At 30.5% G+C, this 19052-nt stretch overlaps 1 protein-coding gene across 1 annotated transcript; it reads right to left on the reverse strand.

The window, feature by feature from the left end:
• Positions 1–12700: 12700 nt before the first annotated feature.
• LOC132744778 (prostaglandin E2 receptor EP4 subtype-like) lies at positions 12701–16991 on the reverse strand. The gene is made up of 4 exons (XM_060733557.1): positions 16513–16991; positions 15161–16000; positions 13631–14367; positions 12701–13038 (listed from the first exon to the last, which is right to left on the reverse strand). The coding sequence occupies exons 2-4, from the start codon at positions 15980–15982 to the stop codon at positions 13008–13010; spliced, it is 1590 nt and encodes a 529-aa protein (XP_060589540.1). The 5' UTR covers positions 15983–16000; positions 16513–16991; the 3' UTR covers positions 12701–13007.
• Positions 16992–19052: the final 2061 nt, after the last annotated feature.

The following is a 19052-nucleotide window of genomic DNA, read 5'->3' on the forward strand; positions in this document are numbered from 1 at the left end:
TGTTTTCATTCGTAAACTAATTATTACACCCAATCTTGGACCCTTAACGTTATCCAATTATAGCCTTTGAGAGAGTATTTTTTACTAAAACTAGGTCTTGTGTACATGTACCTATAGAAACATCAAGTTCATTTCAGAGTCCCGTCAAGAAAGTAAAATTGCTCTGTAATACCCTATAATCAACTTATGTGAAATGTTCAAAATATTGTTCACTTTATTTGATAGTGTATGGTTTTATAAATGCGTGAAGTAACGTTACCTGTGATTTAACATGCTTCGCTTCAAAACTACCTTCTTAACTCCACAGACTCACGATCTTGAAGTTGAAACATTAAGAAATGTGCGGATGAGGAGATTTAAGGTTCCAATTTAACCTTTTGGCTAGCTTTTATCCAAATTCAAATGTATTCATAACCTGAGAATATGGTTTTTGTTATCATTTTAGCATTTTTAAGAAATAAGTTACTAGCTTTATTTATTTATCTAAAACTGCAATAATAGTAATTTTGTTTAACTCTGAATACAAACCAACAGTTTTGCATCATTGTAAATTCGAGTTCTATCATATATTATATATTCAATTAAAAAAAGCAATGTTATATTACTTTGCCGTTCTTGACTTTTGACTGAACAAAATAATTGTTGCACCATAAATCGTCTTCAACCATAGAGAGAGCAATGAATTGTAATGTGATATAGCCATTATTATAAATTATATAATATACTATTGTAAATTAAGTTATACCCATTATGGAATTCGTCAAAAAGCTGTCTTTTATCAAAGAAGCTAACAAATCGAAGCTGTCATGATGATTTGTAAATGATTATCTCATCAGTGGTGATGACAACTCAATGTATTACACAATTAAAAAAGATTCGCTTTTGATAAACAATGAATTTAATGCTTATTGACATGCAACATGCTGATATAAATGTCTGGTATTTCACTATGATAATCTTAAAGAATATCCAATAATCTAAGGCAATATGATATGTTGAATTGTTGATGCCACAAATATCCCTATATATTGGCTAAAAGTCATTTCAGTCAAGATGTAGAACGATATTCTTGTTGAATTCATTTATAAGAGAGTGAAACACAACTCAGAGCATAGTTGCATTGTATTTTTAAATCTTAAATTGAAATGTTTGCTTGATCTTGAAAGTTTATCTGTCGTACTTTTAATATACCGTGATTGTCGTACTTTAAATTATCTGGTAATCAAGTCTTCCTAAATTTTAAAATTTATTCCAACTCGCGAACTCTTAAAATTTGAATAATGTGTTCTTTCTTCCGTTTATTTAATCTTGGTCGCGTTGTTCATCAACAACTTTATTATTTAACAACAAAAGTTACAGTGTGTTTCCTTTTAATTGAAAAGAATCGATTTATTTCAATTCCTTCTATAAAAAGCTATGTTACAGGGAGAGATAAATGCGTGACGGATGTTTCATGTTCTCATTATTTCTAATGAACAGACTCAATCAAACCGAGTCTGCAATTATTTCCATGTACTTTTGTTGTTATTAAAGTATCGAGTGAACACCCTTTCTGCAATAATTGAAGTTGCCATTTAAGTACCTTAAGTTTTTGCTTCAGCTCAAGTCCGCACAGAAGTAAAAATATATAAAATGATGTAACGATATGCCTTATAATCTAAAATGAAAAACAAAATCACCCTCCCTGTTCAAAGATGAGATACAAATACCTTGGTACATGTATTATAAAATCATGGCACCAATACACAATGCATATTATTACAAAACTAATGATGACATAAACACTGTTTGCAATATCATCAAAATAACTAATAAACTTGACAAAAAGTCGCGTTTTCATTTTCTTTTCTGAATGTTTTAAAATCGAGTTTTCTTAATTTCTAAAATTATCTTTTATTAATCACAAAGCTACAATGTCAAAAGAAGTCGAACTCATCCACACTGTAGCGAAAGAGGTTTTTGTTTGAACAACGAAGCACGTAGCCAAGAGAATTTCCCCCTTCTAAAGAGTTTTTATTAGCTTAATGAAGGGACGACACAGACATTCGGGTTTAACGAAATAGAAACTGTTACAAATATAAAGTAGAAAATGTATAGACACATTAAATATAAAACATTCAAAACAAGGTCGAACATAATTCTAATATAACCGCACATCACATGATACATTGTACTAGAATACATGTAAATCTTTCTTATACATTCCAGAACACTGATTTGGGATTATTTTTATTCAATAATTGTAATAAACTATTTAGCCAAGACACTAAAGATATACTTTAAATAAAAAAAAAACTCACAAGGAAGCTATTGTTTCTCTATATAAATACCTTTTCTATTGTCTTTAATTCTAATCTTTGAGAGGTGCTCTTCAATATTTCAAAAATATCTTAATTTTTCCTCAGATGTTTCTACGAACATTTCCCTAGATTTTGGATAATGCTTCAAATGTTACGATTACATTCTCATAAACACACTCAATTAAAACTTGCGGGACATGTGTGTATTACCTTTGCATTTTCATTGCACTTTCAAGTGATAAGATTATACTATTGCATAGATACTAGCTATTTTAATCAAAAGTCTTATATCTTGCAATAAATCTAAACATTTTTTGTTAATAGAAAACATAATTAGTTATGTAAACGTGAAATTGGCGATCATTACATTTAGCTGGTATACTACCATTAGTTATGAGCAATTGCTCATTGAATCAAGGGACATCATTGATTGTAAATTTGATAAATTGGTTAAATTTGGAGATAATTGGTGAATATGTTCATTTGATGTAAAATTCTAGAAAATTGAAATCCTTCGGGAACAATAAAACAAATACATTATAAGATATGAATATTGCAGACTCAGTCTGGTCATGAGAAATAGTGTATGGTACAACATGTATCACGTACCCTCCAAACTAGCATCGGTTGAAGCAATATCCAATCCTTAACACAATTAAACATTATTATCAACGATCTTGAAGGGCAATAACGATATCAATACTGCAATGGCAATTATAACCCAAATGATATCTTGAGCCGTTTTGGAGCGTCGCCGATCTTACCTTTATAAAGAACTATATTTCCCACGAACGAAATTGTAATGTAAAAAAACTCTTTAATAGTCTTTTTTGTAGTAATGTAGATCTGTGGATATACCGTACATATTTACTATCCTTCTCAAAGGAATGCAATTGGAATTTCATGGCACTTTATATAACCGATAACTTATTGATTATAATTAATGTTTATGATACCACAAAACCAATTAGTTATGAAAACAGTTCATGATACGATATGAATTTCACAACAAATATGTTGCCTAAAGCAGTCATGTAATATAATATTGGAGTGAGCTAATGGGTTGGTTTTACAGCAATGCTTTTCACGAATACTTATTACGTTAATATCACGATATGACCGCGGGTAACGTAACAAATGTCACCACGAATAACGACAGTATAAAACGATATAGTTAGAAAATACGAGATCAATTTGTTAGTACAGTACTGATACATGTGTATTTAACAATATTAACACATTATTTGCTGCAAATGTTACAGTTAAAGTGGTTTAGAAATATCTAAAATATTTTACCATGCAACAATTATTTCTTTTAGAATTGATATAAATAGTTGTTTTGGACATAGTGTTGGTATTACTTACGGATAGGTTTACAAACAGATATTCATAAAAGGGTATAACCTTGAAATATCTGCAGTTTTATTAATTTCATCATTGCTCTAAATATTTGCCTCTTTTACTTTCCATCAGACAAATCCTATTTCTGATTGGTAATTCTACAGTGTTTTTTTTGTATTAACTTCATGTTAACCAAACACGGAAAACGGCAAACATTGCAAAAAGTAAGCAAAAGAATCAACGAGTAAAACAAAATAGATTTACCATTTGCAGTAAACAAAGAGTTCTTGTCTACATTCATACTATAATAAAAACTTCTTCTTCGAGAATATTCTCTATATAACCTTTATAACAGAATGTTCTCTTTTTGGTATCTCCTGCTGAAAAAAACTGTTACTTTTGAAAATTAGTACATGTACAAGTTTGTATTACCTTTAGAATATATGTATTTGATATTTCTACGCAACTTCATTATAAGCGAACCTGAAAATATGCAAAAAATGCATTGTTTCGAATCGAAATTATATAATGTATGTTAATTGCTTTTTTTATTAAAATATAATGATTTTTATGCTAGCTTACAGAAGATCGATGATTCTACTTAGTTGGTCTCTAATGTGTGAAATGATACACGAAGGAGCACTTCACCAGTTGAAATCGAAAATCGACCTATGTTTGATCGGTTTTACGGCGCACCAACACAATTTATAATTTTATATGGCGCCGAAACGGGAAAGATGATTTTGGCTAGCCTTGGGGTCAAAACTACCTCACCTGCTGGTTTCAAGAAATGCATAGAGATGCATAGACTCCTGTAATTCAAACCGATTTAGTCGCCTCTTACGATCAAGCAGAGATAAACGGTGGCTGCAATTCTTATGCCACAACCAAACAAGACAACCCCTCTCTTACAAGGGACCTTTACAGTGTTAGTGTTATTACAACCCAAACCAAATATATTAAGTTATATTGCTTTCTCTCCAATATAATAAGGATAGGAAAATGTGATGAAATGTGGAAAATGTGATGGAATTCAAGTGAAGTGCAAAATATTTGCATTTATTCATGTTTTAATCTTGATTTTAACTGAGAGAGTATTCTAGGCACGTTTTCTATTAAGCAACGAAGGTATCATCTCATTATTGTAAGAACAAAAGTACAAATAAAGACGATTCTTTTTTAAATTGTTTTAATCATGTTTTTTGTTAACCATTAATCCGCTGTTTTATATAATCAATTTCCCTGCTGTGAATATGTCCTTTCAAAGTTTAAGGGATTTCTAAATGAAATTTAAAAAAGAATGGGCTGGTTATGGTCCAAAAGTGTAACAGAAAGAATAATTGATATCGAATTTTAAAACAGTAACAATAGTTTTTCTTAAAAACAAACTACTAAATAATAAAATAACCAGGTTTAAAATCACAACATGTTAACAATACCTGACACAACTTTAGTGATATAGAAAAGTCCTAAATAAACTTGTTTAATCCAAGTGAATTCATAATTGTCAAAGTGTTGTTATATTTCCTCACGAATGGTTCAATAAATTATTCCCACAAATTGTTGAAAAGTTAAAAAAATCTCTCAAAGTATAATAAAACATAATTCCAAAAACATGGTTATAATAAGTGATACAAGGTTTATCAAATATTATTATATCCAAAATACGTTCACATGAAGATTTTATTTAAAATTACCATTCAAAGCATTTATATAAATATGGAAAATTCCTGAATTTTCCAAAAACATTATAGATACATGTATTTCGTAAGTATGAAGGTAAAAAAATATATTCCAAATATTGGTTCAATCTAAAATTAGTATGGTACACAAGTTTATAATCAGATGTTATAATATTCACATGTACACATGTCCTGGCCAAAGGCTAATCACTTCCGGTTTCACCTGGTTAATGCTCAACACCTTCGTAGTTAGTCAGATCTATGCTATGACAACTTTTCAGATAGTAGATAAGAATTTAAAAAAAAAAACGTTTTCTGAGAAATGTTTATATGTAGTTATAATGTGTAGTCAAATATGTATCTTTTAAATTATGATGTAATAAGTTGTTTGCGTTCAACAAACAAACATATTTGTTATTTTAACTTCATGAATTCACAAATTCAACTCCACGATTTCATGAATTCAAATTTTGAACTTTACGATTTCAACTTTGTGAATTAATTATTTCCACTTCGTAAATATAAAGTCTTGAATTCGTGAAGTTGCAATTGTGTCGTTCAAAACATAAATTCATGAAGTTAATTTGGTGAAATTGAACTCGTGAATTCAAGAAGTTAAAATAGTGAATTCCGTATGTTGAAAACTTGAATTTACGAAGTAAAGATGTGAATTCACGAAGATGTATTCACGAAGTTAAAATGAATTAAAGAAACAAAAATCACGAATTCCGTATGTTGGAAACGTGAATTCACGAAGTTAAAATGTGAATTCTCGAAGATGAAATCCGGAATTCATGAAGTTAAAATGTCCTAACTGGTCTTTCGTAACCGTATTATGCTTTGTTTTAAGTTTCATGCTACTTTGAAAGTAGTGCATCAGATATGCTTCATACTATGCATTATATTCAGTTTGATATATGATAATGTGGGAAATTTTAAACAGCATGGGCATTATTTTATTTGTATTATAATTTCCGTCACATTTTATTTAAGGACACATCACAGTGAAACCTCCATTTGCATTTTTTTCTGATAAATTCAGTGAAAATGTAGAATCCACACGCACATCCCAAGTTATGAATATATGTTATATATGTGCACGTTTGTGCGTTCTGTGCACGCGTGTTTGTGTGTTTGCGTTCGTTCTGTAACTTCTTCTCATTACGATAACTTTTGCTCACATGAACTAGATGACACAGACAGGTGGGTAACAAGTGAAGTATTTATTTTCTTCCTTTCGTCAAGTTTGTGAAATTAAAGTCATTTGATGATATAAGAGTTGATGGATTATAGATGAGATGCTAATTTGGAAATATAAAATTTAATTATATACCAGATAAAACCGAATTGAAATATTGCAAACAATTTTCTGCACTGAATGACTTAAACATATTTGTTCATTCCAAATCACTTGTTGAACCATTTCCATCCCTTAGTGATAATGAATTTCATTAGATAAGGCAGTAACATCTCTTTAACTTGCAGTGTATTAATACCTTAACGCTTACAATAAAATAATTATCTCTCCATATAGTAAATGCCTCTTCAATTTCCTCTAATTCAGCACTTGAAAAGAGCTTCTTTTGATATTTGAATGTCTTATTAGTCTGAAGAAGTATATGTAGACATCAAGTGCATGTTTAATGTTAACAGTTTGGACCGCCATTAGTGCATTTTTTATTAAAAAATCGTAAATATACATTTTTTCACGCAAACACGCACGCCCGCACACATGCATATACATACATTCAGCTTCTCTGGTGGAGGACAACCTCAGGTGCCCCTCCATGCATTATTTCAGGCATGAACGGGCACCTGAGTAGAACAACCGATGTTACATAAGCTAGCTGGATATAGCTTTCTCACACGAAACAATAAAAAGTCCCTTCTACCCACAACGGCTGACGGTCAAGTGGTTTCAAGTCAACGATTTAAACCACTAACACATGATCATTAAAAACATTGCCAATTTTCAGTCAAAGTGATTGGTTATGAAAACAAACATATTTGCATTCAGGTTCATTTTACAAAAAAAAAACAAATATGTTAACATATGGATAAATCGACGTCTAAAAGTAATGTTACAGGTGTCACATTATACAAGAAATATTGATAAAAACTACGTTATATTCAGTAATCAAATGCATCTTTTACGTAACAGTTAACATGTGTTGTATATTGTGCGTCACAAATTACCTACAAAAATTTGCTGTAAATCACCGTTTTATTGATGAATCTACAATGTCATTTCTTTAAATTTCAATGCAAACAAACTGCAATCGAAGTCTTAAAAAAGGAAACCCATTAGAGAAATCATCAAAGGTTGTTATAAGTTAAATTCAGCATCTTAAATGGATTATACTTTTTCAAACAGGTTTCCATTAACCTTCAGCCCACATAAACGGTTTGAAAATTTCTGTAATTGTAATCAATAACAGTGATTTTATTTATACTTAAACAGATGTAAATTTTCATTAATCAACAACAGCTGTTGCCGGGACCAAAACACCATTGTTTTTATTCAATTTTTGAACTTGTTTAATCAGTGAATTTAAGTTGACACAGGCATCAATAACAAAGTCAATGTTTACAACGTTCCTTTTACTTTTCCAAATTCAACATGGTCTCTTTTATACCAAAAATGTTTTAGTGCAGTTGCAGGCAGTTCAGAGTTGTCGCAAAATGATATAGGAGTAGAAGAAGTACAAATAAAATAGAAAAAATGAATGCAATTGATAAGTGAAATGAATCACTGACAGAAAATGTTTTCGTACAAATTAGGATCGTTTATGCAGAATCAATATGAAGAAACGGGTAAGGATGAAAACTACAATAATTTGCATTGTGAGCTTTTTGCGTGAGAAATGATCAATTCGTCTGTTTTATCTGATTATGATAATTAGTCATATATGTCCTGCTCATCTACTTTCTTACTGTAATTATTCGAAAAATTACAAAACTGAAAGTTTGCAAGACTTTTTACGTTTAATTTTTCTCATTTATAACATCAAAAACATCAGAGTTATTTCATTAAAATGATGAATTTAAAGGCACATTATGCCTTAGAAATCCATGTTTTTTTAATTTCTTTAGAAATGCAAAATTAAGATGTTTTAATAATGTATTTCGAATATAGGGTTAACTGTTTATTTAACAACTGTAGAAAACAACGCTACACGTCACGTGTTGTTATGTGTCATAAAGGTAGAAAAATGTAGACATTGGTATGTAGACAAGTGGTATTTTGACTTCCATACAAAATACTTATTCACTACAATTATACCAAATACCAACAGATTAAAAGTAGCAAAAGATGTTTCATCTTTGTGGAAAATGAGTATTTGTTTTTGAAACTGTAACAAGATGCCAAAATTAAAAAAAAAAGTTTCTAAAACATAAAAATGATAGCATATTTTAGGTATTATAGGCCTTTAAGTTTTTGATAAGTTTTCTATATAACAAGTTTATATATCCTTGTGGTAAAAAGGCAATTTTTAGAAAAAATGAACCTTTTTCGTTTTCAAATAAGTAAATAACTGGGAGCTCCCATGTATTGTATAATCCCGAAGATGTGACGCATGCATCAGCGTTTTTTGTTGTTGTTGTTGTTGTTTTTTTTTTTGTTGTTGTTTTTTTTGTTTTTTTTTTTTTTTTTTTTTTTTTTTTTTTTTTTTGACAATTTATTGATTTTAAACTTCCTCAGTTAATTGATTTTATAACTTCATTCAGTAGGTGAAAATTAATATTTCACTTTATTCTAATTAAGAGAGAAAGAGAGCAATCAATGAGCTGCATATTATTGCGATGATATTATCACTACTTTAACATCTTCCTTGGAAAGTTTAATAGCAAAAACAACATCATAATTTCAATCTAAAGAAAAATATAGTGAAAGGAAAGAAATTTGAATATTCTGTGTCTTATCAATATCCTATCATAATTTAATTGCTTTTTATTAATAGATAACTAAAAAAGAAACAGTGAAGCATTTCCTGACGTGATACAAATTGAGTGTATCTATCTGAATGATTCTTCAACAGAGACATGTTTCATTAACTGATGAATACATACCAGCAATATGGAATACATTATTCAGATTGAATCCATTCTTGTTGCAAAGAAAAAAACTTCTGTATGTGCTATGAATATCTTTGTTAATTAATATATATCTAATCACTTTTAATTGAAATCATTCAATAAATCTGATCATATGTTTGGTCTTTGTTGAAAGTATTTATACTCAACGGGTAATATTTACCTTCCTATTTATATTTGATTAATTCGTTTTTATCTGAATCAATGCTAATGTAATACGAAAATTAAGCTTTTCTATGAACCATTTCTCATATAACTTAAATACAACCACAAATGTTGCTGATAAAAACAACATTTGATGATAAAGCCATTAATTCATTTTGCAGCAACACAGTTTTCAGTAGAACATAATTAATAGGTTAATATGACAAAATGAATGCGGGCTATATTATACTATATTATAACAAATGTCATTATGTGTCATTATAGACAGATGGTATCGCCATCAGATAAAACTTAACTTGTTTGTTGCTGTTATTGTTGTTTTTGTTGTTGTTGTTGCTTGTTGTTGTTATTGCTGTTTTTGTTGTTGTTGTTGTTGTTGTTTGTTTGTGTTTTTTTATGTTGATTTTTTTTGTTGATTTTTGTTTAAATATAAACTGATGGGGCGGTTATATAAAATATATTATGTAGGTATAATACGTTGGTTGGAACTAGATTATGACATGCGGAAAATATGATATGTTACAGATATCTATGAAATTGGCGGAATAAATTCCTACAATCCCTGGTGCAGGTTTAGTGCCACTATAAATCTCTTACAGATTACCCTAAAAAAGCCGGTATTTGCCAAATTAATTGTGTCTGAAATATGAATATTGATAGATTATATAATTTGGTAAAATTTTGTAAAAATACCTTGGAGTTTAGTTTTTAGTAGACGAATCAAGATGATATTGAATATTAATACATGTATAAAATAAAGTTCCACGTTTGTTCGTAGAAAATTGTATTTTACGCCCTTTGCTTCAATTATATCAAAGTGTGTATGTTAACTATACATATTTTGTTCCATTTGTGCGATGCAACGAACTGGTGGTTTTGTTAGTTTGTTAGAATGATTCGATTTCCCCTCTCCACCCCATCCCCCCCCACATTTCCAGAATATGCATGACTTTAATCACGTTTTAGCTCAAATTTAAACGATCTTCCATGTATTGACATTTTGTGCAACATAGCATATCTGCAGTTATTGCTTTGAAATAAATGATGCATTTTAAGGCACTAAATTGTGACATTGATTGTCATTTAGCTAGAGAACTTTGTTCTGTAATGTCGTCATTACGTTGGTGCAACGCTTGTTTTATATAAGGACATGCACATTACTGACAAGATTGTCACGAGCCTTTTGAACTCAACTTTCTACGAAAAACCGGTTGGGACATTGCAACTTCAGGAACGATTTTTTCTTCGTAAATTCACAATTTCAACTTCACGAGTCCACGATTTCCACTTTATGAATTCATCTTCACAAAGTTCAAAACGTGAATTCACGAAGTTGAACTCATCAATTCATAAAGCTGAAAACGTGAATTACTGAATTCTGTATGTTGAAGTCGTGAATTCGTGATGTTAAAATTGTGAATTCTTGAAGATTAACCCGCGAAGTTGAGATGTCCCCACCAGTCTTTCGTAACTTTCCGAAGAGTCCCTACATTGATGAAAAAAGCGCCATACATATTGTCTAAACAGTGTTGAAGGTTCAAAACCTATATTTGCCTATCTATTATTACTAGAATACAATGCTTTTGGTTTCAATATTTATTAATTTTAATACCTAAATCAATAGAATTATGTATTTAATATAATGTATTTTGTATTGTGTAATTTTTCTATTAAAGTGTTTGGCACATTCAAGGAAGGTTAAACAAACCTATTACTATATTCATCAGCAAAATATTTTGTTCCGAAACATTATATTCTGTTTAATATTAATTCATAGTGTGTGACATAATATGTACATTTTTTTCTTAATTCTTATCAGATGTGATCATTAGAATATGAAAACAATGTGATTATTCAGATATTGAATAGTGTTTAAAGGAACTCCAATGAGGTAAAAAAAAGGCCTTAAAACATAAATTTTGAATTTCTGGCATAGATCAGCCGGGCCACTTAAGAAAAAGAAAGATATTTAAAAGTTGATAAGAAATATACTCAAAAATATATGGAAAATCGTATTTTTATCCCGATTTGAGCGAAAGGCGTTGCAACGCTTTTCAGTTTTGAGTCAATATTTTAAAACTTGCACTATTCCGGCAAAACGGAATGGGCGAATGATATGAAATCTTGTATACAAGATACAATATATTGGCCTAGACTTACACCAAATATAATATTAATGTCGAAAAAAATATTTTCAGTCCAGCCATGTCAATAAAACCTCAGTGGAGTCCCTTTAAGATATTTCTCAAGTTATTGTTTGACAACATTTATATATAGAATATTGGATCGTAAAATAGGTTCATTTCAAATAACAGTATTAATGGTATAGAGGAATTTTGAGTGTAGAGGTATAATTATGTTGTGATTTACGACATATAATGTGTATGTTTTGCTGTTCGTCTGGACGTTAAACAATTTTGGTCATATTTCGGTTTTTCTGGATTATCAAACAATTGACCGACTACTAATTCCACTGAATCTGATAGACAAATGACCGCTAGACTACATGCTTGATACTAAATTAGTCATGAAGAATTTTTCTTGCCCGAGGATTGAACGGATTCCTAATCCAATGCTTTCCTTATTTAGCTGAACTTGCAGACGTGACATATATGAGCCGCGTCACGACAAAACCAACATAGTGCGTTTGCGACCAGCATGGATCCAGACCAACCTGCGCATCCGCGCAGTCTGATCAGGATCCATGCTGTTCGCCGACCAATTCTTTTACAAGTAGAGAAACTGATAGCGAACAGCATGGTTCCTGATCAGACTGCGCGGATGAGCAGGCTGGTCTGGATCCATGCTGGTCGCAAACGCACTATGTTTGTTTTGTCGTGACGCGGCTCATATATGTTTTGACAAGAGACAAAATTACAGGTAAAAGGTAATATATATACTGAAAATAAACCATCTACATGAAAACAAATAAATTAAAATTTCTTTGTTCTACCTGGCCATGTTAAGGAAAGTAAAACAATATGCAAAACACTTTTGATATTTTATTTATTGTATGGCAGTAATGAAAATATATGATTCAGTATTCTCAAGCACAGTTATGACATCATCAATATTATGACGTCATCAATATTTATGTATAGATATTTATATAATAACACATATTATTGAATTATAAATCATTTCTTTTCGAAAATTCGTTAAGCTTTAAGTTAGTCATATGGAATGTAACAATCACATGTTTATGACTATAACGCAATGACAAGTGAATGTAATACAACTTTGTTTTATTGGAATGTAACACATTAAATAAAATGACTTTTACATCATGGAATTGTGTAATACTGGGCGCTGCATGTTTGCAAAAAAATTAATATACAAGCAGAAGATAAATAACTACGATATAATGTTTTTTTACATGTCATTTTGAATACTACTTGTCTTTGATAAGAAACACTTCCACTTTTTATTTGTTGCTGGATTTAGTTTTTCTCAAACTGAAAAACAGAAAATATAAAAAAGCACATTAACAACAAGTGTGTAAAAACGCAGTAGATTGTATCAATTTTAAACCCATGAAATAATATGAACAGTCAAACCTGTGTAAAAGACCACCTCCCAATAAAGATCATCCTGTGAATTAAGCTAACTTTTCAACAAACCTTCTGTCATTAGATAGAACAAAATAACCTCCAACTTAAGACCAATTGTCTATATGAGCCGCGTCACGACAAAACCATTGTAATGCGTTTGCGACCAGCATGGATCGCTGTCAGTTTCTCCACTTGTAATAGAGTTGGTAAGCGAACAGCATGGATCCTGATCAGACTTTACGGATGTGCAGGCTGGTCTGGATCCATGCTGGTCGCAAACCCACTATGTTGGTTTTGTCGTGACGCGGCTCATTTGCTTTTTATCAGTGAGATGTTTATTCAAATACCGATAAAATCTACACGACTGAAAACACTTATTTAATTCCTTGCTGATTCCTTCAAAAACATTTGAGCATTTCTAAGAAATTAGTCATATAAAAATTAAACTTCGTGTAGAATATTAAAAGATAAACATGAATCGTGTATTTGTACTTACCTCTGATGGACACGTTTAGAACTAGGTGGAACATAAACATCGTGTTCTGATCGGAATAATGTATTAAAGTTTTGAGATAATGATGTTTCTTTTGTTCCCATATCTGAATGTTTTAAGTTACATTTACTGCAGTTTGATTGGGAATCCGTAATACTACGTAATGCTGTATCGGGAAGTTTTAAAGTGTCTGGCATTACTCCTTGTCTTTTACAATTGTCAGAACATAATACTGGCCGGTCGGTAGTTCTTTCATTGTAAATGTTTGACGATGAATTATTATTCACATATAGAATTTTTACAAACATTCCGTCATCTTCCGGCGAAAGAGATTTTCCAAACTGAAAATGGCAAACATAACATGAATCTTTCCTCTCTTTGTTTTGGTCAGTGTTTGTTATATCCGGTAACGGAGATTTGTTTCCTCCATCTACATTCTGCATCACATCGGGTTTGGGAATTTCTTTGTCAACACCAACATTTTGGACCTTATCACAGTTCCGGTCGTTTATTAAATCCAGATTATTTAGAAGTTCTCTTTCTTGTGAACTATTACCCAGTGCTGTCACACATTTCAACTTAACTCTCCTAAAACCTCTAGCAATTCTGCTGCAAGTTGATCTCCTTAACAAAATATACAGCCACGGGTCTAGCGTCTGGTTCAAACTAGCCAGTCTAACTGCTGCAAGGTCTATTAATACGTTTCCTACCCCTGTAGCCTGTGTCATAATTATTCGGATCTGTAAAGAGAGTATCATTGTAAATATATTTTAATATAACGCATAGTGTAACAATATATGTGTACATAGTGAGATACAATGATCGCATGAAATGAAAACATTGGTTATTTTCATCATTTATCATTAATATTTTGGACAAGCAAAAAACATCTTTTTTAATGACAAATTCGGTCATGGACATAAAAACACATAAAAAAGTAAAAATGTTTTTTGCTTTTTTGGGGGGTTTGTTTGTTTTTTTTCTTTGTTGTTGGTTTTTTCTGGTTTTTCATAGAATGTGTTTAATTTTTTATTGATGACACAAATTCATGTCTTTTTTAAATTAAATTTCTTATTGATTTAGAAGTAGGAAATCGTACGGAATTGGTATTGAAGTTTACAGACAAAAATACTGCATTCAGTATGATGCGAGGTTTTTTTTATCATTATTATTATTATTATTATTATTATTATTATTATTATTATTATTATTCGTTTTAGCTTAATACGGAAAATTAAAACGGGTTATTTAATTACATAATTGGGTCTAAATGAGCACTTAAACTGAAAAGAAACACTTTAAGCATTATCAAAATATTTAAAGCTGCATTTATAAATAATGATACACAAACATGAAGCATCTATGACTGTTTTAATATTTTTACTATCTTTGTCGTCTTTACTGGCGGTTAACTGTCTAAACATCTTAAAACTAGTGCAAAATGCTCTTACATTATTTAGATAATTATATAATATAGTTTGATTTATTTTTTTCTTATATCACATAGTGAATATAATCTAGGCATATACTAACCATTAATGGTGCATAACATACAGTGAATACTAATGTCAGTGCACACAACAAGACGATCATCTGTATCTCGGCATCATTTGACCTTTTCCGCTGGTTCCTAGCTTTCATAAGTCCGTCATGCTCTGGTAGAGTATGACTTAAAGAATAAATACTGTCACTTGCGCGCTTTAGTCTCGTTTTGAAAATTGTAATGACAACATATGTATTACATAGCACTATAAGCATTATCAAAATCAAGTTTGTACACGCGTATATATAGCCATACACTTTAGATACAACGTTTTCAGAATGAAAATCCAAATAACACCAAGTTCCAGGATATTGTTTCTCATACCTTCCGAAGCCAAATAAAGGTAAAAGTCCGTACAATATTGTTCCGAACCAAAGTAGAAGAATACAACCACGTGCAGTGCCTGTGCGGCAACGGCTAGAGTAGAAAAATACACATCTTAAAGCCAAAAACCTTTCAACAGCCATGGCACAAATAATTAATGGCGTTGCTAGCCCAAACACAGTCATTGTGAATCCATGGAAACGGCAATGTGCGCCTCCACCCACCCATTCACGTTGATTTGCATACGCAATAACAACTGATGGTGACGTCATCAAAATCCCAAGAAGATCAGTCCAGGCTAAACCTTTTATAAAACTGTAAAACTTTGTTGTTCGTACGTCTGTCCGTGTTTTATACAGACTGTAAAGAGCTAATATATTTCCTAGAACACCAGCTATGAACATAAGAACAGGTGAAACAACAGTAGCACCTGCAGGATTTCCTGCGTGTTCCATAAAATCTGAAATATTGCTTGCATTGCCAAACATTTTCTCTCACTTGATAGTCTGCAAAAAGAAATACCCTTTGTAATTTGTATTTTAACAGCTTTTCATAAATGTGTAACGTAACTTTGTTAATCTTTACAATATTAGATACTTAATCATTTAATCATAAAACTTTCACCTAACCAACGAAAATATGTGTTACCTTGATTCAAGTCCCTATTAAATCTAGAAGTATACTTTTGAACCACAGAATAAAACAGACAATTCTAAAATACACAATTATAAAAGTTAGTATTTAGCTATTCAATTTATTTTAATTATAAAAAAGAAATTTTTAGCAATTGAACCGTTATAAAAATGCTACTACAAAAATGAAATGTTGTTTCTATCTACCAAAATCCCACATAAAAACATCCTATTCATATACTTCATAATTGATGAATAAAATGTTATTCTAATAAATGGGAAATTTTGTTGTGCATCAAAATATTGACTTTAATCTAACTTAGCATAGATTCAATTATTTACCTTTCGTAAGAACAAAGAACTATAATGGAAACACAATAATTTACCTGTTAAATTACTCCGAGCAGTCCAATCATCTAGATAACATGTGGAATAGCTTCAATAATGCCTGTATTTTATATATCCGTTCGTTATTCAATACTCTGAAAGCAGTGCTGATCTATCTGGCAAGTTTTCTCTGTTGCGCTATTTCTCCAATAGTCTAAAGGTTTCTGTACCCTGTAAAATACACCAGTCGCTTCACATCAATCATTGTTTCAGGACATATAATAGTTAATACAATTTATAAAATTATCATGATTTTAACGTTTTGCAAATTTAATTATTTATTATCTCAAATTCTCTTTCTTTTTTGTTGTTTTCACATGTGTAAACTAATGAATATAATCATAAAAAAGACAAAGATAATGTAATACAATTATAAAAGTGAAATATTACGAAAACACTTAAGCCCAAAGAGAACACAAATTACAAACTGATAAGTAAAGAGATCTTTATAGCAATGTGAAAGAATAAATTACAATTTGTTTTAAAGATAAACATATATAACATAACTTTTGCATGTTATCATCAAAATACATTCCTATTTGTTAACATCATTTGGCACAAAAATGTTATTGGGCCATTTGTGTGATTTTATATTTTACTGTGAAATTATTATAATTCAAATGCACTTTGTGAGATACAATTATACTTTTAATGAATGTTTTAATGCTTTCTAAATACTGATTTAGGAGTTATTGAGCGTTCTTTACACCTTTTTATGTTTATGTAGCATATTGAAATTTATACATTTGCGTCATAACCACAAACACACTCTTTGGTCACAAGCGATGATTTTATACCAGAATTATCTCTATGAGCGTTTTAACCATACAAAATTAAAAATAGAAATGTTTCATTTGTCTTTTTTTTTCATAATGATATTTTGCTTAAAAAATGATATATTGTGCATAGAAGATAATTCAAAATTCTAAATACATTTGTACCTTTAAACAAAATGTATGTTCACTTCATTTATATTCATTATGTTTTAATCATGAACGTAACAAATGTAATTAAATAATAATTTAAATATTGGAATGTAGTGTCATTAAATATGTTAAGGATAAAAACAAGGACCAAAATAAAACACACACACGCACGCACGCACACGCACACACACAGTCTTGAAGACTGTGTAAAACAGAATTGAAAATAAAATCAAGGACAAATTATTTAGATTTGACGAATTTATTTTAGTTGTTTTGTGTTGCACGCTATAAGCTTATTGACACTCTCTCGAACAATAAACAATGAATGAAAAGTTTCTTGCTCAATGAAATAAAGGCATGCCCCTGACGGAAAACCATCCTAGATTATATTAGATAAGCAAAAAATATTAATATTTGAATTTTGAATAATGCTTTATCAGGTGCTAGGGAGCGTGGGTGACATATTGAACTTACGACTTAATCACACCGAGCTTACAACATTTCTGACTTTGTCTTGTTAGCGTTCTTTACGGTATATATTTTATATTTACTGAGTGAACCAGAATCGGACACGTACGAAGAGACCTTACAGTCTAATTATCTAGTATCTTATGTTTGTTTTATATTACTGATACAAATGTACCACAAAACTAATCATATTATTTCGAGTATTCTACATGTCGCAATGCGTTAATTTTGTTATGAGAAGTGATTAGATATCACGTGATGTGATGGGAGAAACATGAACTGTATGAACGGAAGTCACATACAGAGAAAACAACTTAAAACCTAAATTAGTGTCCATAAAATTTTTGTTCCTGTTCTCACAAAGTCTTACAAAAACAATCATATAACTTATGTCCACGGTTTTGTCGTTAACGTGGTATAACAATTTGCTTCCTGTGGCGTGTGCATGCCTTCAAATTATCTACTTATATGTTTCACGTTGTGTCTACTATTGTTGAAAATTGATTTATGTCAGAGAAATTTACCTACAATTATGAGGTTGATGGAAATCTGTTTAATAACACAATACTTTTACATATGACGATCATAATTATGATTAAGCTGTTATTAGAAAGTTATGGTTATCTTGACAATGCAAATCATTGGTGACGGGTTATCAAATTCTCATATCATCACATTCTAGTGTTTCTTTTCTTTAATACTACATTGTAATGTTTCAAAACAAATATTATCGCTGCTTAAATTTCCCATCTCCGAACTGTCTGAAGATTTTTTCACTTCATATCTACGACTAGTGTGTGCCAGGATGAAGCAGAAGCGCACATACATGTATTTTCTGCGTTTTTAAGATTTTTATATCAAAGCCAAGAAATGTTAACAATTAAACACTTTGATTATCATTTCTCCCCTTATTACTTGATAACTCATTTTATTATGTTCTTATTCTTACCGAAAACATTATTTGTTATATTTCTTTTTAACATTGAACAAAAAAGCTAAATAATTACTAGGTCTTCTAACGTTGTTCTATTTAGCAACTTCGGTGATTTCTGTCATACTTGCGATTTGCAAATACGGGTTCATAAATGCGGGCAATAAAAATGGCATGCTTATGCAGAAGTATGATTATCAATTATCAATTGAAT

The sequence above is a fragment of the Ruditapes philippinarum genome, unplaced genomic scaffold, assembly GCF_026571515.1.
Source record: "Ruditapes philippinarum isolate M1 unplaced genomic scaffold, ASM2657151v2 ctg1311_1_1_1_1, whole genome shotgun sequence".
Lineage (NCBI taxonomy): Eukaryota > Metazoa > Mollusca > Bivalvia > Venerida > Veneridae > Ruditapes > Ruditapes philippinarum.

What these genes read in the sequence shown, in the direction of transcription:
- LOC132744778 (XM_060733557.1), bottom strand. Translation starts at nt 15,982, where the DNA reads ATGTTTGGCAATGCAAGCAATATTTCAGATTTTATGGAACACGCAGGA. An exon ending in TATGTTATGCACCATTAATG is followed by an intron (nt 14,368 to 15,160) that starts GTTAGTATATGC and finishes CTCTCTTTACAG; the next exon opens with ATCCGAATAATTATGACACA. An exon ending in TCTAAACGTGTCCATCAGAG is followed by an intron (nt 13,039 to 13,630) that starts GTAAGTACAAAT and finishes TCTGTTTTTCAG; the next exon opens with TTTGAGAAAAACTAAATCCA.